Genomic DNA, 21,898 nt, shown 5'->3' on the forward strand with positions numbered 1-21,898 from the left:
TTCGTATATATTTTCACCTTAAATAAAAATACCTCTTTATTCCAAAGTTAGAATAGAAAAAATTAAACATCACGTCAAGATAAAAATAATGTAACACCATACAATCATGATAATAGTAATATATTAACTGGTTTATATAAATATAACTTCGATATTAAGATATCTATATAAAAAATGAATTACCAAAAAATATGGTCAAAGTTTTACAAAACGATTTCAACCGCTACAAAATTTCGACCATAATATTAACTTTGTAATACATTAGTGCTAATTTAAGATGTAATGGTATTTTTGTTGAAAAGGGAAAATGGAGTAAATATTTAATACCTCAAATTTGTTCCAACTGTCACTGTCTCTCTTTTAATTGACGAACAAATTTTTAAACAGAATTGGGAATAATTTGTAGTTGAGGAAATAACCCTTTTTGGTAGCCATGTGGTAATAGTTTTTCTTGCTTATGAGACGGTGAAGTCTTTATCAATCCTTTTCTCGTCCTTAAGAAACCATGGCATGGCCCAAACTTGCAAGCAATCAATTAGCTCACTCACCATACAAGGTAAGTTAATTGAATCACAAGAAAACAGTACAAAAGTTACAACTATAATTGTTATTCAAAATTAAAGTAATGCAAGTTATAGTATATACATTCACACTGTTTTTGAATAATGGATTTGCATATCTATCTAGAAGTTAAGTGACTTCTCTATCTATTTTTGTCATTTGATGTGAAAATTCTAAAACAGTGGAGTTGGAAATGAGTCTGAATCAAGAACTTCTTGGGAAGGGGAAGAAGAAATATAGAAATGAGCCATATTGTCTCTATTTGACAAAGAAAATTGAACCATACTTACTCCACTCTCTCTTTCGGTGGTCTTGAATATTAATAAAATATGAATACATTTTATGGGTATTTGAATTTGCGTACCAGTTGGGTACGTATGTGTAACAGCTTAGACTTTGGAGCAGCTACAAATGCTGACTCTTACGTAAATTAGTTCAAAGTTCCTTCTAATAGTGACGTATTAGGTAACCCTCTATCAAAAAGTCCTCTCATTGAAATTTTATTTCTCTGTCGTTATATATATTGACAAACTTGTACAAGTGCACTTCTGGTCAGAGGCTTCTTTTCCTTCTTGCATTTGCTCTACAATTTCACCAACTTTTATAAATTTACTAATTTACGAACTGATTTTTTCGCTTTTCATTTTTCAAACAGAGAACACTCTGCTTCAATTAATGAGCACTTATTCACTGGTTTTTACATCACATCTTTGTTTAGTCCATTTCTTTGTGAACTTATTTATTACATTATTCTTTTTTAATTTCACTCGCCACCACATTCCACATGGATCATATTCATACCATACCAGACTACTTTTTGCCACTTTACTGTACAAAATTTTGTAAAAGAGGAGCATGAATATAATTTTGGTTTGCGTATTCACACATGGTCTTTGTGGGACCTGGGTGTGGTTGTTGGGACGGTGACAGGTGCAAGTAGGGGAGCCATTAACATCATTTCTAAATATCTTTATATCTTTATGAATATAAAAGCACTTCAGATGGAAGCATTGAGGTCACAGGCTCATAGCAAAAGCACTTGCTCCAATCTCGAATAAAGAATCTGAGGTAAATTGAAAGTATCAAGAATGGGTTCAACAGGTGAGACTCAGATCACTCCAAGCCATGTGTCTGATGAAGAGGCAAACCTGTTTGCCATGCAACTGGCGAGTGCCTCTGTCCTCCCAATGGTTCTGAAATCAGCGATTGAGCTTGATCTGTTGGAAATCATAGCCAAGGGTGGCCCTGGAGTTCATCTTTCTCCCTCCCAGATTGCTTCTCAGCTCCCAACACGCAACCCTGAGGCACCCGTCATGTTGGACCGCATCTTGCGCCTACTGGCTTCCTACAATATCCTCTCTTTCACTCTCCGCACTCTCCCTGATGGCAAGGTTGAGAGGCTCTATGGTCTTGCTCCTGTTGCCAAGTACTTGGTCAAGAACGAGGATGGCGTCTCCATTGCTGCTCTCAACCTCATGAACCAGGACAAAGTCCTCATGGAAAGCTGGTATCCGTAGTAGGATATAATTGAATTAAAACTATTTCCCTTTAGCAGTTAAATTAAAGTTGACATGACTGTGTTATTGTAGGTACTACTTGAAAGATGCAGTTCTTGATGGGGGCATTCCATTTAACAAGGCATATGGAATGACAGCCTTTGAGTACCATGGAACAGATCCAAGGTTTAACAAGGTTTTCAACAAGGGTATGGCTGATCACTCTACCATCACAATGAAGAAAATTCTTGAGACCTACACAGGCTTTGAGGGTCTTAAATCTCTGGTAGATGTTGGTGGTGGAACTGGAGCTATAATAAACATGATAGTCTCAAAGTATCCAAATATTAAGGGTATTAATTTTGATTTACCCCATGTCATCGAAGACGCCCCATCTTATCCAGGTAGGTGTTTTTAAGTTCAGGAGGTTGCGATCATATTAGAGCTGTTGCTTATATTATTTTTTTCCAAGCATTGTCACCCGTTCATGGAAAATTTTGACATTGCTGTTTTGGTGCAGGAGTGGAGCATGTAGGTGGAGACATGTTTGTGAGTGTTCCAAAAGCTGACGCTGTTTTTATGAAGGTGAATGTTAAAACTTGAATCCCTTTTTCTTACCTAGTTTAAAGGATTTCTTCTTACTTGTTTATGCTAATGATTTTAATTTCATTTATACCTCCAGTGGATTTGCCACGATTGGAGTGATGAACACTGTTTGAAGTTTCTGAAGAACTGCTACGATGCATTACCAGAAAACGGGAAGGTGATTGTGGCAGAATGCATTCTTCCAGTGGCTCCAGATTCTAGCTTGGCCACAAAGGGTGTGGTTCACATCGATGTGATAATGTTGGCTCATAATCCAGGTGGGAAAGAGAGAACAGAGAAAGAGTTTGAGGCTCTGGCCAAAGGATCTGGATTCCAAGGTTTCCGAGTCTTGTGCTCTGCTTTCAATTCCTACATCATGGAGTTTCTCAAGAAGGTTTAAGTTATTTGGCGTGTATTCAGATCGACTTGGATTTGGATTTTGACTGAGGATATGCTTGTGGTGTTACTTACGAAGCTTTCACGGAAAAATGTAAATTTCTCTTCATACATTAGGAAAATAATAATGAATAAATTTAAATGTGTACTCCCTTTATAAAATAATAACAAGTTACTTATGTGACTTATATACGAGTTGATCACACATATTTTGGTGTCTCTCTTACGGTCATTCTTCAATAAACATCACTTTTACTTACCATGTTATTCTAATAATTTTAATTTTTTTATTGTTAATTACTATAAAGAAGTGTTATACATTATTAGTATTATAAAAGGGTCACATTACTTACTTTTTACACTTTCAAAATGTTTATATACAATAACTCTCCTTATATCTTTTTTTTTTTTTTATCAGCAACTCTCCTTATTTCTTTAACGTGGACAATAAAGAAGCTAAATTTTACATGCATGAAATTGTAGATCTAATTTGTATTTTTTGTGCACCATTCCTCTCTTGCATGTGTCTAAGTTGTTTCATACCATTTTGTGTGATAGGGAAGTCTAAGTTGTTTCATACCACTTGGTTTAATTGCTTGAAACTTTATCTAGATTTTACTTAATTTTTTTTATCTTGTAAACGTTGGAACCTTGATTTACAATATCTTTGTCTTTCACGTTACATGAACATTGTCTCCCTTTTTCACAAAGTTCATTCTTATTGTCTTCCCTTTTTCAAAACGTTCATCTTTCTCTTTAGTAACTTACCAAGATCATGGAAGCATGTAACTGTGTAACTCAAGTTTCCGCTCCCTATAAGTAGATGTCTACACTCCTTTCCAGAAATCACACTTTTACTCATTCTCTTCTTTTTTCTTATATTGGGTTCTTTGCTCTTAAGAGCTTGCTAGTAATGTGATCCTCGGCATACTACTCGATAAATTCTTGTTGTACTGTGGGGGTTTGGATAACATACCGCAAAAAAGTCCTTAATAGTAGTGTTCGTCCAAGTCTTTAAAGATAATCTTGTTCGTGTTCTCATTTAATTTTTATTACAATAAGAACCTACTTACAATTATATATAATATTATATTTATATCATAAAATTATATACTTTAAACTTAAACCATAGTTCATTACATGAAGTGATAGCTTATAGGTAATAAATACATCCCAAAAGTTATCATCTTGTCCATATTTGAGAGGATGAGAAAGTTTATCTTTCCGCCTCCTTCCAATACTTTCGACACTTGCATTATGTGAGAACCATGTGTATGACATGTGTTTTATGATTCTAACACGTAAAATTTCATTATATAGCTTGGTTCCCCAATTTGATGAATTCACTTTTGTTTGTGTCAACCTTTACCCTGTGTATATGCAATGAGGAGAGATGGGTGAGTTTTGTTTGTGTCAACCTTTACCCTGTGTATATGCAATGAGGAGAGATGGGTGAGTGGGTGATGAATTTAATTTCTCTAATTAGATTGAGCAAGTCTTATTTTGCCTCAGTGTTATGAATCTTGGTCAATATTATTGGTTGTAGCAACAATGAACATAAAAATCATTATAAAGCTTGAAAAAAAATCAAACATATTCACTTTAATGTTTATGAGAATGATTGTTTTAAACAATATTTCGCAAAAATGGAAGTGCTAAAGAGTTTGAGGTTTATGGGAGAACGCTCCCAAACTACTGATAAATGTTTTGTTAGGACATTAATGAGTACATTGACTACCATGAAGTTTAATGAGATGCATGAGCATGTTATTGAAATGATAAACATTGTTGCAGTAAGACCAAAAACCTTCGAAATAACTGTGAATGAAATTTTCTTGTACAATTTATTTTGAACTCATTATTATTTGAGTAGCCTATTCAAATGATCTATAGTGCCATGAATGATAAATGAATTGTACATCAATTGCAAAATACGTTGCTTCAGAAAGAAACAAAACTTAACAATGAAGGAAGTAACTCAATCTATTATGTAAGTTATTAAAGAAATCAATAACCTAGGAAGAAATTTCTGAAGAAACATGACAAGGGAAACTTGTTCTTAAAGATTAATCAAGCAGCTGTGAAAATCTAAAAGAAAGCATCAATGACAATAATTATCATTTTTTTGTGAAAAAGTTACTACAAAAAAAATCACTTTTAGCAATCACCTCGGTCACTAAAAGTACTATAACCGGTCACTAAACATATTCATGACCGAAATAGTCACCAAATAAAAATGGAAGCGAAAACCTTAATCGCAAAACATTTAGCGACTAAATTATAAATTAATCGTAAATTTACGACTGAAATTTCGATGGCTAAATCGGTTACAGAAAAGCAGGTCACCAGACTTCAGGAACCAAATTAGCGACCAAATTTTTACAAAAAATTGGTGGCTAAATCGGTGAAAAATTTGGTCACTAGAATTAGGAACCAAATAAGCGACCAAATTTTTATAAAAAATTGGTAACTAAGTCGATGGTCGAAATAAAAGGTGATAACGACCACCATTTGCGATGGCTAATGGATTAAAGTAATTAATTAAAAAAAAACTTGTGGTAACTAATTTGGTGGTTAAATGGAGACCCTTATAGTGAAAAAATTGATTTCATAGGCTAAATATTTTTTTAATTACAGCGACCGATTTTGTTTCTGTCACTAAACATCAACATTGTAGATATAGCCACCAAATCAATTTCGGTGACTATTTTTATATGTATTATTAATACCTATTTAAAATGGTATTTTGACTATTTTATAATAAAAAAATTCAAAATTGTTTATAGATATTCAAAATTCAATAAAGATAAATAAAAATAACTTCAAATACATAATTTAAGAAAAAGTTAAATTAAAAATAAATTATATTACATAACGAAAACTATTTGAAAACAAGTTAAAAGAGTAAAAATATTAAATAATTCAACATACATATTAATCTATGTGAATGCCCTTTTCTGAAATAGGCGAACAAGGTCAACAATTTCAGTTTCTCTTATATGCTCCACCTTGTTGTCCTGCTGTTCATTCTTTTTCCTTTCCGAGATAATCTGCTTGCAACATCAATTGTCAAACCAGTCATATCCCTAGTGGTCGTTAAACCTCAATATATTATTTATCAGTTGAAGATAAATGTGAACAGAATATATAAATATTTATTTTCCAATATTAATTATATTTTATATTTTTTCTAAATTTAATAACATAAATAGAGAGAGTAACATTGACTAACATTATATTTGGATTATATTTGATAAGTGCGAAATTAGGATCTGGAAAAATGTTTGAATATACAGGGAATCTTAATTTATGAAAATAATGAATTTTGTTAATTATGATTTCTAAAAAAGAACTAAAGTACATGTAATTGGTAAAAATATTTTTGAGAAAAATTATATAAATATTAAATAAAAGTATATTATTTTCACTAATGTTTTAATTTGCTATTAGATTAAATTAGTTGATAAGAGTAGTATAGTGTGATTTTAATAAAAAACATTTTAACTTAAGAAACTTATATTTTCACCACTCATAAAAAAAATTAGGGTGAGAAACTTAACTAAAAAATGTATATCATTCTTTAAATAATCAATATTAAATAGTTTATCTAATATTTTTTATAAACTAAATTTTTTCCTTTCAACCTATTTTTGGAAAGTGTTTCATTCCTACTTTGATAAAGTTCAACATTATATCAATTATTTTTTATTAAGTATATTCTTTTTGTATTTTCTAATTTCTATTACTCTACCCATTTATATTTCAAGTGAAATTTAAAAAATGGGTAAAATTAAAATCTTCAAAACTATTTTATTTAAATATTTGTTTATTCAATAAAATAAATTTAAATAATACATAAAATAAAATAAAAGGATGTATTGTAAACAATAGCATATCTTCAAAGGTATAGATTTAAAATATGAGTATACCTTGATTGAAAAAATTTAAAATCAAATACATTTCATAAATAAATCCAACAAATGGTTGATATCTATAAAATATTAAAAAAAAATCTAAAACAGTAGTGACAGAAGCAATCATGTGATTGAGGGCAGAATTTCACAACCCATCCCATCCATCAATTCTAAATCATTCCAGATTCTTAATTGGAAAAGAAAAATCTATGTATTTTAAGATTCTATAATTATTTTTCACATATTAAGGCCACTTCCCCTTTCCCAAAGGGTAGCAATAAACTTTGTGAAGGGCAAAGTTAAAAGAGGAAGGATATGAAAGGTTACTGATCCACGGGCTTCTTGTCATCGCCATCAACATCAAAATCTATCTTTTGATTTTTTATTTTCTCTCAGACTTCGGTTTCATTGAATTGAGTATTTATGTTTTATGAGTGAATTTTGAATTTTTTTTTTTTTATTCCTGTGTCATTCCTCGGCCAAGTGCTCTGGTTTGTTTGATGATGTGTTGGGAGCAATCAATGTTCTTGGGTTGATTCGGATCAACTCCATTGGATTTGATTTTAAAAGTTGACTGGAGAGTTAGTTGTACTTTTTATTTCTTCTTTTCTTGACTTTTATGAATTCTAATATATTTAAACAAACTGCAATCTTGTTGATTTCTTATGTAATTTTATATTATGATTTTATAGTAAAATAATTTGTTGAATTTATGGTGAGAATGTGTTTCTTTGATGCTTTTACTTTAAATCTCAAATTCTAAACTTTAAATTCTAATTTTTAATTTCTAATTTTTAATTTCTAATTTTTAATTTTTAATTTCTAATTTCTAATGCTACGTTTGGATCCAACTAACAGAAAGTTATAAGGTAAAAAATGCGTTAAAAGTTCATAAATCAAGAAATAAAATAACAATAGAATGTAGAAAACAAGGCAAAATATTTTCAGCTTTCTTTTTTGGCATATTTACGAAAAATTCCGAAGAAATGCGAAGATTTTGATTAATATATATATATATATATTATCAACATAAATAATAATAATAATTATTAAAATATTAATAAATATATAAAATGATAATTAAAATAAAAATATTAATAATAAATTTATGAAATAACAATTATAATTATAAATTATAAATAATAATTAATATTGATAAAAATAAATAATAATAAAATTAAAATTAATTTATAATATATATTTTATAATTATTAAAAATTTACATAATACTATTAAAATGTCAAAATTTTCATACAACTATCACATCATTCACAAAATTCAATAAACTTTCCTCACAAATCTACTCTAATATACCTACAATCCAAACAACCTCACTTTCCTCTCAAATCACTTTAAATTCATTCTCTCAAATCCCCTCCTTAATCCAAACACACCCTAAACGTGAAACTCTAAATTCTAAATAGGAATGGTAATGCAGGACGGAATATACAGACGGACTTGTGCTCCGCTATCTAAAAGTGTGGACGAGCTCATTAATCTAGCATGTTGACCCGTTTTAACTCATCTCGCATAACCTACGGCCTACGCGAACCAATAACAGAGTAGGACGGATTGACCACTGATCCAGATAAATAAACAAAATTATTAGTTTTAAAAAAAATCATATCTCATTTATCCATGCTTAATAAAAAATCATATTTATATTTCCTTTTTATTTGAGAGAGTAAACTTTTCTTTCTCATCTCTTCTCCAGCATGGTAGTTTTGTTTTTTTCAGTGAACACAAATCTTCTCTCCCTTCTAACTTTGGTTTTGTATTATCAGACTTATTGATTTCTCGAATCTCTCGCTTCTCTTCCGTCACTCTTACTGCACAATTCTTGTAATGACCATGCTCAGGGATTTATTCAGCTTTTCTCTTCGAAGTTATGTAAACTTTTGAGGATATGGACAACATCGGCTTATCTGGAGTTTGCGAAATTTTTGGTTGTTCTTTACTTGGGACAACAACCTTCACTGCAAAATGAAAATTAGAAATGCAACAAGTATTGTGAATAATTCACCAGCACGATCATTTTATAGGGTTGAGGGTTAGGAGTGTGCCATGCGGGCTGGCCCACGGCCTGTCTACTAAAAGTACGGGGTAGGTAGTCTAGTCTGCTGACCTCGTTTAGCCCGTCTGCACGAGCTTACAGTGAGACAGGACGGGTTGACCCAAATTTGTGTAAAGAAAAAATAATTATTATTTAAAAAAAAACATATTTTATTTTATTTTTAAAAAAATTGAATTTAATATACTAAAAAATAAATGTTTTATTTTAATCATCTAAAGAGTTAGTATTAAGAGTAAAAGTGGATTTAATTTTAAGTAAAGTCTTATATTTAAAATTTGTTAATAAAAAAGTAATTTATAGAAGAGATTTCAATAGAAAAAAATAGATGCAAAATAAAACTTTATTATTTTTAATCAAACATTCTAATAATCTTGGTTTTTGAATTTATATTTTTATCGTAATTAAATGAATTGAAACACATGATAAAATTTTAATTTTTCAGTAATATAAATAAGTTTTTTAAAATTTTTAATTTTTTTCTAAAAAAAATCTTATACGGGTTAGTCTGCGGGTTACTTCTTATACGGGTCGAGCCAGTAAAATCAGCCCACATTCATAACGCGGGACAGACCTATGCGGGAGGGAGAAACCTGCATTGCACTCTAAATCCTAAATCATAAACCAAAACCTCAAAACACAAAACCCAAAATCCAAAATCTTAAACCCTTAACCCTTATCCAAGCCTAAACCATAATTTTAACCCTTAAACTTATAAAAAGAGCGTGTTTGTGAATTATTCTACATGTATATGTTTAGGAGTTGGAGTTATATTCTGACAATACTTCTTGCATTTGGCTAATTTTCATTTTGCAGTGACCGAAGTTGTCCAGATGCTCAAAAGTTGACGGAACATTTTGAGTGAGTTTATTTTCTTTGTGGCATTTGGTATTTTGAGACTTAACCTTTCAATGACCGTCTGTACTTTAACTGAAGGGTCTAAGAACAGATCCTGTGCATGGAGGAACATTTGTGCACATTTGAATTATAATAATTATAATTTCTTTTTCATCTTTTTCTTAACTTTCTTTATTGATAAAAATTATTCATTTTATTATTTGTTATTATTATTTTTATATAAATACTAGTAGAAACACATGAATCATGTCCGTATTTTTCAAAAATATTAAAAATTTTATTTTATTCTTTTTATTATAAATAATATATTATAAATTTCTAATAATTATAATTTCATTAAATTAATATATGACATAAATTTATAAATATATTTTTTCTTATAATTATGTAACACTATATTTTTTTCTTAAATAGGAGAACAAATAAAATTAGTGTTTAAAAGTCTATTTGAATTTACTTACAATTTATAAGTGAATTTATTTATTAAATTATAAAAATAATTAAGTATATTCTTTGTAAGAAGTAATTTTTTTTAATGAATTTATTTATTAAATTATAATAACAATTGAGTATATTCTTTGTTTAGATGATAAATTATATATATATATATATATATATTAAAAAATTAAACTATTATATATAACTGTTATTTTTTAAAAAGATTAATTATTTAATTATTTTGAAATAAAAATAAATTATTCAATTATTATTTTATTAAATAAATAAATAAATTATTTTTTATTAAAAGATGAATAATAATAATAACTATTGAAAATAAAAATATTATTAAAATATAAAAATATTTTTAATAAAAGTAATTATAAAAATAAATAATGTTTTTACTGTATGTAATTTTTTTTTATTGTAGGTGATTATTTAGGGTGAGAATGTGTTTCTTTGAAGCTTCGCTCTGCCTAAAATATAAGCTCTAAATTCTATATAGGGGTGACAATGCAGGTCGCTACCTAAAAGTGCACGACGGACTCATTAATCTAGCTTGCTGGGTTTCTTTGCCCCATCCTGTAAACCCGCAGCTCACGCGGCCAACAGCGAGACAAAACAGGTTGACCCGCTTACCCGCATAAATAAATAAAAATTATTTAATTTAAAAAAATCTCATTCATTCATTATTACAGGGTGACATTTCTTTTATTTTATTTTAAAAAAATTGAATTCAATGTACTCAAAAAAAGGAATGTTTTATTTTAATCATCTAAAGGAGTTAGTATTAAAAGTGAAAGTAGATTTAGTTTTAAGTAAAATCTTATATTTAAAATTTGTTGATAAAAAAATAATATAAAGAAGAGATTTCAATAGGATAGTTAAAAAATTAGTCATCTTCATTAAAATATTTTGTAACAAAACTTTCTTATACATTTACATACATAAATAGGAAAAAATATATGCAAAACAAAACTTTATTATTTTTAATCAAGCCTTCTAATAACCCTGTTAGTTGAATTTATATTTTTTATCTTAATTAAATGAATTGAAACATGATTAAAATTTTAATTTTTCAGTAATAAGAATAAGTTTTTTTTATAATTAATGATTTTTTTTAAATCTTATGCGGGCTGACCCACATGTTACTTCTAATGCGAGGCGGGCCACTGAAATGAACTTGCATAGTGTGGGGTGGGTCTATGCGAGACGGGTCAGCCCGCATTGCCACCCCTTACCCTAAATCCCAAACCCTAAACATTAAGTAATAAATCCTAAATCCTAAACGTCAAACCCTAAATATTAAATCATAAATCATAAACCCTAATCTATAAACCATAAATCATGAACCATGTACCCTAAACCCTAAACAGGGGTGGCAATGCGGGATGGCCTGCTCCGTGATAGGAGTGCGGGGTCATTTCACTGGCCCGTCCAACATATGAAGTAACATGCGGGCCAACGGGCAGCCCTCATAAGATTTTGTTTAAAAAATTAAAATTTCATTAATTATAAAAAGAATTATTTTTATTACTGAAAAAAATAAAATTTTATTCGTGTTTCAATTCATTTAATTAAGATAAAAATAATAAAGTTTTGTTTTGCATCTATTTTTTTCCTATATATGTACCTAAATGTATAAGTGGATCTTATTAAAGTTTTGCTACAAAATATTTTAATGAAGATGACTAATTTTTTAACTATCCTATTAAAATCTTTTTGTATACTATTTTTTTACTAACAAATTTTAAATATAAGACTTTACTTAAAATTAAATTCACTTTCACTCTTAATACTAAATCCTTTAGATGATAAAAATAAAATATTCCTTTTAGTACATTAAATTCAATTTTTTTAAAATAAAATAAAAGAAATGTTACACTACAATAAATGAGATGTTTTTTATTTTCATTTTTAAAAAAAAAATTATTTATACGGGCCAGCGGGTCAACCCATCCTGTCCCACTGTTGGCCCGCGCGGACTATGGGTTATGCGGACGGGCCAAACAGGATCAGCAGGCTAGATTAATAAGCCCACCCCCTTACTTTTAGGTAGTGAATCGTGGGCCGGGCCGCATGGCCCACTCCTAATCCTATAAAATGAGTGTGCTTGTGAATTATTGACAATACTTAGTTGCATTTCCAATTTTCATTTTGCAGTAACAAAGAAGGTTGCTGTCCAAAGTAAAGAACAGTAAAAAACTCCGCAAACTGAGGATAAGATGTTGTCCAGATTCTCAAAAGTTTACAGAGAAGATTTGTGTTCACTGAAGGAAAAGCTTCCTGTCTCAAACAAGAAAAGGAAATATAAAGATGATCTCTTGAATGATGATTTAGAAGATGAAGAAATGCTTATTCTCTTAGGGGCAAAGACCAGGAGAAGATCAAGAAGAATGAATAATGTGAAGGTGAACATCTTTCTCAGCACCTTAAATAGATGGTATAATACATCATATTTCAATAATGCTAACCGATTGTCTTCTTGATCAGAATGTTGAACAAAAGCCCCGAAATTGTCATCAATGCATGAAAAAGGGCAGAAGACTTTTTGTGCGTTGTCCTAAATGCCCGAACATGTACTGTATGCAGTGTATTGATAAATGGTATGGCACTTTACATTTAATCAATCTATGATGCTGAATGATTATGTGCTTGTTAACCGTGCTGTTTGTGACTTTTACACACAGGTACCCTGATATGAAAATAGAAGAAATTGCTGTAAGTTGTCCGTTTTGCCGGAAAAACTGCAATTGCAATGTTTGCTTGTGCTCAAGAGGAGTGATTAAGGTTTGATTTGTTCTGATGTCTACCCTAGATTAATTTGTATAATGAAACAAACTTTCATATATTATGATTGTATCTGCACTGCTAACTTTTGAATTTCTTTTTATATCTACTTTCAGACATCTAACAGGGACATAACCGATTATGAAAAGGCTCAGTATCTGCATTATATGATTAACTTACTCCTACCGTTTTTGAAACAAATTTGTCAAGAACAAAATCAAGAGGAGCAGATTGAAGCTAAAATACTAGGTTTTAATCTTCACCTTTTAAGTTTTGCGTTATTGCATTGAAAAGATCACCAACATTAAATCTTGTCAGGAAAGAATTCTTTTGAGAAGGAAATACCTCCAAGTCTTTGTGGCAACGATGAACGTATCTATTGGTAAGTGCCCTTCTTGTAAAGATACTAGTCTGATCTTTACATGTTTTATAATAGCTGTTTTATTTACTTTTTTTCATACAACAGTGATCACTGTGCTACTTCAATTATTGACCTTCATAGAAGCTGCCCCAGTTGTTCCTATGAACTCTGCCTTAGTTGTTGCCAAGAAATAAGAGATGGAAGCATTACACCCCGGGTCGAGCAGAAGTTCTCATATGTGAATAGGGGCTATGAATATATGCATGGTGGAGACCCTCTACCTGTGTCTAATGATTTCGGAACATCAGAATGTCATACCAAGCTATCTAATGTGTGGAATGCTAAGAGTGATGGAAGCATCCGATGTGCACCAAAGGAGTTCGGCGGTTGTGGTAGTGCTGCATTGGAGCTCAGACGTGTCCTACCAAGTGGGTGGATATCTGAATTGGAAATCAGAACTCGCAGTATGCTGAAAATTTGGGAAAATGTAAACACTACTCTTCAGCAAAAAAAAGCAGTATCAAGATACACCTCTTTGAGAAAGGATGATAATATGTCCTGTTCAGAGTCAAGTAACATTCAAAAGGGAGGATTGTTACTTTTCCAAAAGCATTGGGCTAATGGCGAACCAATTATAGTTCCTGATGCCCTTAAACTGGGCACCGGTCTGAGCTGGAAGCCGATGGTAATGTGGCGAGCATTATGCGAAAATAGGGTTTCAGAGGTCGGTTCAAAAATGTCAGAAGTGAAAGCCATTGATTGCCTGGCTAATTGTGAGGTTTGGCCTTGTCCATTTTGATCGATACTTTGGTCATATTATAGCATGCATGTCTAAAGTTGTCGTGTTTTTCTTTTACCAAATCTCTCATTGTGTGGATTGGCTGCGAATTTATAATTTTTTAAGAATGCTTTTATACCCCTAAGTATTATTATCATTATATAAGATAACTAACTTTTAGTTCAATATGTATAAGGCATACCCTTTTAGCTTTAGATTCCTCATATTGTGGAGAGCTTCAACTGCCATCTTAGTATTTCATCTTCTAAATTTCAAGTGTAATATTTTTAGCTTGTTTCTCGTGCAACATACTATATTATTAAGTATTTACCCTTCTAAATTTATGCAGGTCGAAATCGATAATCACACATTTTTTAAAGGTTATATAGAGGGAAGAACATACAGAAATCTCTGGCCAGAGATGCTCAAGCTAAAAGACTGGCCCCCATCTGATAAATTTGAAGATCTTTTGCCCCGCCATTGTGATGAGTTTATTCGCTCCTTGCCATTCCAAGAGTACAGCGATCCTCGGAGCGGAATTCTCAATCTTGCTGCGAAGTTGCCAGCACATGTCCTAAAACCTGACATGGGTCCGAAAACATATATTGCCTATGGGATTAAAGAAGAGCTTGGTAGAGGAGACTCTGTAACAAAGCTTCACTGTGATATGTCAGATGCGGTATGCATCAAGTTTCGCTAGTCTGTAATTTGGTTGCTTAAGCAGTAGTTGGCCAATTTCATTTGAATTTTCTACGCTCACACACATTTGCTCACATCACATTTTTGTTTGCATATTGGATTGGAAACTAAGTTTGAATAATAATTCTCATTGTTTGTTTGTAGAGGATGAGTTAATATTATTTTCTTCCTACTAGTCTAAAGGGATATCTTCATATGGTTCGAAGTTAGTTTCTTAATGTGTAACTATATTGTAAGGTGGTACAATATAAAAATTTGGTACTTAGGAGTTAAAAGAATTGGCGATTGCCTTTCTTTTACTTTATTTGAATTAGATGGTCTGGATGTGAAAAATATAGTTCTTTATTACAAAGAATAAATAAGTGTGCACGTGATGTGCATTTGAGTTGAGGTGTATATGTGCATTTTGGTTTAGAAACTTTTATGTCTCGTGTTTGAAATGGAAGCATATTGGCTTCTTTCTTGGTCTAATTTCTTTTTTGGTAATTGTCATAGGTCAATATTTTGACCCATACAGCAGAGGTGATATTAACTGATGAGCAGCACTTAATTATTTCAAAGTTGAAAGAAGCACACAAGGTACAAGGTGAGAGAGAGCAGTGTGCTCAAGAAAGGGTTTCCAACAGCCTGAATGGCCGACCTTTCAAACACAACAGAGTATGGAGAGAAAATAAGGTAGTTTTAGAATCCAAAGACATAGAGAAGCGCCCTATTGAAATTAATGGAAGGATCTTTCCAAATGATGTACATGAAGGGGTCACGTCTGCTACAGAGAATGAATCAATGAAAACAGGCAGTGCTCTATGGGATATCTTTCGGAGAGAAGATTCTGAGAAGTTAGAAACATATCTTAGAAAGCACTCAAGAGAATTTAGACATACTTATTGTTCTCCCGTTGAACAGGTATTACAATTGTAACACTTTACATTTCTGATGCTCAAACCTTATTCTTTTATCCCCGATGCTCAAATCAAGTTATTTATTAACTAGGTTGCACATCCAATTCATGACCAATGTTTTTATTTGACATCGGAGCACAAGAAGAAGCTGAAGGAGGAGTTCGGTTAGTACAAAGAAATTGCATACAATTTTTGCTCAGTGCCTGTAATTTGTTACTAACAGGAATTTTGATTTTTTAGATGTAGAACCGTGGACTTGAGCAAAAACTTGGGGAGGCGGTATTTATTCCTGCTGGATGCCCACATCAAGTCAGGAATCTCAAGGTAAAATATCTAGACACATGTTCGACTAATTTTCCTAAATAACTTAGTTGTTTCTGTTGCTCTAAGCACCACATGCCAAACCTTGCAGTCATGCACAAAAGTTGCGGTAGACTTTGTGTCTCCAGAAAATATCCATGAGTGTCTGCGTTTAACTAATGAGTTCCGCCAGCTTCCCAAGAACCACAAGGCTAGAGAAGATAAGCTTGAGGTAATTTGCTTCTAAATTATATTTCCTTCTCCTCTTTATGATGTATGCATCAAAATTAATAGCAGATTTATATGGTCATGTTGAACAGATAAAGAAGATGATAGTTTATGCCATTGATGAAGCTGTCACAGACCTAAAAGCTTTGCTGAACTTTTCTTGACTGGATGAACGCTGCTTTCAAAAAGCTACTTAATTTTGCCTTGGTCGCTGATACTCTAGATTGTGCATATTAAGTGTCTAGATAGAAATTGTGAGGTCGAAATGTTTATTGGAGGGTTAAAGTCTAGATAGAAAATTGTGAAGTTTTTTATTGGAGAGCTAAAGCCACTCACAATTGAGTGTTTCCCATTTTGGTAATAATGTAGAAACTTTTTTTTGTCAGAGTTACATTTTAGAAGACAATTCTCAAAGTTTTGTAAACTGTTAATGATCAAAACAATACAAAATGAAAATTATTGTATTCATTGGCAAAGAAAATTCAAGTAGACAGATAATAAGGCTGGTTTTGACCAACATTTAAATAATAAGACTGTAAATAAATGACTAACAGATGGTTCCCACAACAACAATTTAATGGCACTGCAAAGTGTGCAGAATGGTATGTATTATTGCTATGGTTTGCAGGATAAGTGTATAGAATTATTACCAACTTGGGTTGGTCACAAAAATATCAAATGCAATTTACTCTTTTTAAGAGTCTAAAACCACTTCCTCAATTATGAAAAAAGTTAAGTTGCTTCATTCATTCTCATAAAATTAATGTCAGTCTAACTATCATTTTAGAAAGGTAATTTAAAATAAGATGTTTCACATCATGTTTTAATGTGATTAGAATTCATGAGGTTTGAAGATCTTTTGTTACACTTTGTTTGATTTGTCTGGTTGTTGTGTTTCAGTTGGATGGTGTATAATTATTTTATACATTTACAGTGAAAACGTTTTCTTTCCAAAGATAAAGCTTTGAGTACTTTTTTTTGTATCGGCGAAGAATAAATTAAATTAAATAAATATTTCACAAATCATAGCAACAATCGTAGCATCTAATAGCATTGCAAGCTTCCACCTAATACATAGCCAAATTGGCTTGCTACCCCAACGTATAAAAACTTTTTAAATAAATCTATCTAAATTCTCTATAACACTAAACCCCTTTGGCACTCTTCTTAACATAATTCCTACCTCAAGAACTACAGTTGCGGTCCCTCCGTAAAATGAGTGCTTTGCCTAACCGAGTGCATTTTCCTACTTTTAAATCTGATCCTTGTTTCTGCTACTTCTTTTTATTGCTCCTTCCATCTTGCTTGTCGAGCCCATCCCTCCGTAAAATGAGTGCTTTACCCAACCCATTACATATACATTCAAAAGCCTGCATTTCCACAACCACCACAGAACCCAGATCTTCCTATTACAGTGAAAACACTGGTTCTATACCACACACAACCCCTCCCAAATGAATACTCCATAGGACCCTACCAAACTTCTCTAACCTACCTTTCATCTCTATTCCTAGCAACTGCCCCTCACGCCTTCCCATCTAATAACAGCTTTTAATGAACAAGACAGGATTCAGAGGCCAATCAGAAAAAGAATGATTAAAGGACTTCATCCTATACCTCAGCCATAACCATGTTTTAAGCTATGCCATATGGAATATTTCCTCCGTATCAACTCTGCCTAGCTTAAAGGCTATTCTGTTCCTTTGATCCCAGATACTCCATATTATAGCTGCCCACACATCTTTCCACACAAGATTATGTTTAAAATTTACATGAACCAAGAGAAAATTCTCAAAGTGGTCTCTAAGAGTCTTGTGCTGTACATAAAGAATTCCAATGCATCTATAGCACCTGGTCCAGACCTGTTGTGAATACTCACACTCCAAGAACATATGCTGAGAGGATTCTGGCCACTTCTGACAAAGGGCACAAATAGTTGTGTCGACCACAACACCTCTCCTTGATAGGTTTACCCTTGTCGGTATCCTATCCAGAAGGACCCTCCAACCAGTGGTTAAGACATTTGGAAACGCTCTAGACATCCAAAGGTGTTTAAAAGTTACAGTCTCATTACAGATGTCACTCTTTGCAACACAATCATATGCAGACTTGACTGAAAAATCTTCACCCTTCCATGTCATACAATCCTTCATCTCCCTATTCAAATTAACACCGGACAGGGATCTTAACAATTCTTCCTGTAAAGTAGATTCACATTCGAAGCCAGGACGCCTCCACCTTAATTTCCACACCCACACCGAGTCAACCCAGATACCAACCTCTTCCACCTTTAACCCTTGGTCTAGTGACTGAGAATATAACCTAGGGTATATTGACTTTAAGTTGGTATTATTAGCCCAAGAGTCCTCCCAAAATCTCACTTTGTCCCCGCTCCAATCTTCCACCCAACTGCTTTATTGAACCATCCTGTCATACCTTCCTCACCACACACCTTGATAAGGTCTCTCCACCACCACGATTGATATTTTATAGGAGTAGGAGGCTGCCCTAACACACTTCCGTATTTAGAATTTATTATATCTTTCCATTTCCCTCTTTCATCACCTTACAGCCACTATTTCCACTTGGCGAGCAGCGCATAGTTGAAACAACGTACATCCTTAATCCCTAGCCCTCCCTCCTCCCTAGCTCTGCACAGATTTTCCTAGCTAACCCATGAGATTGCTCTCCTGTCCCTCCCCCAACCCCAAAGAAATCTTCTTTGGATGCTAATAAAATTTTTATAAACCGAATCAGGGGCTTTGAAGACGGATAGATAAAAGAGGGGAATAGCTGTGAATACTGATCTTATTTCAGATACAGATGTAGATTTTATTTCCTGAAAACAAACAACTTCTGCACCTTCAAGAGAAATTAGTTTCCTCACATATCTCAACTTGGTAACCCTCCTAATCCTCTAATATTTAAGCTTATGATAATCATAATCAAACCGATTTGTACCCTTCCTCACATCTTTTCTTATCCTCAGAGTCTCTCTCTTCCAACCGTTCCATCTCGTTAATTACTTCCACCTCATCCCCTTCACAAGATATACCTATTTGTTCACAAGATAAAACGTAATTTAAATGGTTCCGCTATATTAACAGAATCCCAGAACCGTTTATTGCAGTTAACAATGCAATGCCACCATCAGAGATGGACCTACTAAGGGAGTTGAGAACCAACCTGGAATTGCAGATGTTGTCATGTTGAAGGTCTCCTTTGGCTCCCCAATCTCACACAGCCCTCGCTGCCTCCACCCATGTGATGGAGTAAAAAAAATTGCCTCCACACTCCAATTCGTCCTCCAGAGAACCGAGATAACAGCACCGTTTCAGGGTCTCCGATTACGCTTTCTCCATGATTGATTACACTTGTTTGTGGGCCTTCGAACAAAGCTATCTCATTCTGTTTCACAACACCGTAAGAGCCATAGCTGGAAGCTGATACCGAGTTCCTCCGATACTCCAAGTGCTTTGCCAATCCCGCACTTGCACCCTCGTAGTCGCCCTCCAGAGACAAGCGCTTATCTTCTATTTTTCCAACCCTCAAAATGGCGTTTTCGTTCTCCTCAACAGCAATACCACCCTTAACAGAACAAGACTGGGCTGACTTAGAGCATGAATGGACCCAGCCCAAAATGGGCTGAATACTTTTTACACCCTCTACAGCTACTAACAGATTGGTAAGGACTTGAACTAAATTAGGCTTAGAGTGCCCAAGGCTAGACACTAGCTCTGCCTCTGCCTACACGTTCTCATTTTACTTCACATCATGTGTTTCAAGTTTGAAGATAGACCTAAAAGTTTTTCTCTTTATTATTTTCTTATGTCATTAAGCATAACATTCACTTTATCATTGTTTCTTTAAAAACCACGTTATTTTTAAAAAATAAGTTTGGTAAAAAATCTTTCTTTTCTAAATTATTAACAATGTGTCTTATAACAACAATTAACCTAAGAATAAAAATATGGAGAATGGACATTTTAGCTTACTAATCATCTATCCAATAATTTTTTTCAATGTTACCATCAGCTAGCATTTACCCTAAACCTGGGTTAAATTATGTTTTTTAAGTTAAATGATTGGTTTATAGACTCTAGGGCTAATTTTCAAGTGTGTGCCCATAAAAAATGTTTTCTTTATATTAAGAGTATGACACAAGTTGTAGGAGAGGGACAAATGAAGTTAGAGTTGTCATCTAGAAACTTACTTGTTTTAAAATTTTTTTCCATGTTTATGAAATTAGGAAATAGTTAATAAGTACTTCTTTGTTAGTATAAAGATGTTACAGAATTGTTTTTTAATCTAATAGAGTTGTTATTACAAGACATTATATTTCTGTTGGTAAATACTATATTTGTGATAGTTTATTGAAGTTAAATTTTATGACTTTTTCTACTAATAAAATATCTCCAAATCCTTCTTTGTAGCATTCTAGATTGCTTTGAAACAAAAAAAAAGTGTGAAATGTCTTGAAGCAAAATAAAAAATAAATTATTGATGTAAGATAAAAAAAAATTAATTTGTTTTTGCTTCTTGCCATGTTGAATAAATATAAAATATTTTTATATTTAGTTATATAGAATCTCCAACACATTCATTCAGGTTGAGATCCTCTAACTCATACATGTGATTATATATTTATAGGTGATCTAATAGTGGTTGGTCTGATAAGTTCAATAAATTCTCGTTATAATAGGTTCTAACTCATTCTAACTCACTATAATACTATATTAAGAAAGAAACTTTAAGTCTAACTCAACCTTATAAATCTAATTTATATGGTGAAATTTGCATTTATTTATATACCTGCACCGTCCCGTCCCCGGGCGTTGACCAAAGGTCAGAGTCAACACATGGTGGGACCCCTCGAGGGACCCAGGGAAGAAAGTCAACAGATTGACCGCTTGAGTCATCGCCAGGCTGAGGCATCGCCCAAGAAAGGCGTCGCCCAAGAAAGGCATCGCCCAAGAAAGGGCGTCACAAGGAGGCTTCGGGCCTCGACAGTTCAGAACAGTAACAAAGAAAGGTGGCTTCAAGGCCATAAGTTCTAGCACCAGTAGGGGTATCCTGACTTGTGAAGTACCCACGCCACTGCTGGGAAACCCTGGGACAGATACGACCCATTAGAGGGCCATGATCAGGGGAGAACCACGTGCCTGGTACGAGAGAAAGGTAGATACACCCCCAGGGCGAATGACTAGTGATTGGGACGCATGAGTTGCCACCCAGAAAGTCAACCCACGTGCCAGAAGCATTAAGAGGGCTCACACAATGGAATAACCCTAAGTTGGGTTGCGGCGCTGTGGGACCCTCTGCGCAGAATAACGATCAAGTCAGAAGAGCACGTTGCAATACGCACGTGCTCATTAAATGTTTCAGTGAAAGTTTGCCAAGGTACGCGTTAATTCAGTTAAGATTCGAACGTTTCAAGGAATATTTTTATACGCTTTCAATGCGCTTTAACGCGTTTTAAACATGAGAGATGTATAAAAAGGGACCTTGAGCGTTTGAAAGAGGA

At 32.9% G+C, this 21,898-nt stretch overlaps 2 protein-coding genes across 2 annotated transcripts; both read left to right on the plus strand.

The window, feature by feature from the left end:
* The first annotated feature begins 1,196 nt into the window (after positions 1-1,196).
* LOC137820377 (caffeic acid 3-O-methyltransferase) lies at positions 1,197-3,297 on the plus strand. The gene is made up of 4 exons (XM_068624442.1): positions 1,197-2,068; positions 2,151-2,461; positions 2,578-2,642; positions 2,740-3,297. Exons 1-4 carry the CDS (start codon positions 1,650-1,652, stop codon positions 3,040-3,042), a joined length of 1,098 nt encoding a protein of 365 aa, XP_068480543.1. The 5' UTR covers positions 1,197-1,649; the 3' UTR covers positions 3,043-3,297.
* A 9,247-nt stretch (positions 3,298-12,544) lies between these two features.
* On the plus strand, positions 12,545-16,677 carry LOC137823103 (lysine-specific demethylase JMJ26-like). The gene is given in 13 exon segments (XM_068628225.1): positions 12,545-12,730; positions 12,813-12,925; positions 13,010-13,109; positions 13,226-13,358; positions 13,428-13,491; positions 13,576-14,248; positions 14,598-14,927; positions 15,443-15,850; positions 15,938-16,010; positions 16,087-16,102; positions 16,104-16,170; positions 16,259-16,378; positions 16,467-16,677. Coding segments are annotated over 13 exon segments (2,355 nt in total). The 3' UTR covers positions 16,539-16,677.
* The last annotated feature ends 5,221 nt before the right edge of the window (positions 16,678-21,898 follow it).

The sequence above is a fragment of the Phaseolus vulgaris genome, chromosome 9 (genome assembly GCF_000499845.2).
Source record: "Phaseolus vulgaris cultivar G19833 chromosome 9, P. vulgaris v2.0, whole genome shotgun sequence".
NCBI classification, from domain to species: domain Eukaryota; kingdom Viridiplantae; phylum Streptophyta; class Magnoliopsida; order Fabales; family Fabaceae; genus Phaseolus; species Phaseolus vulgaris.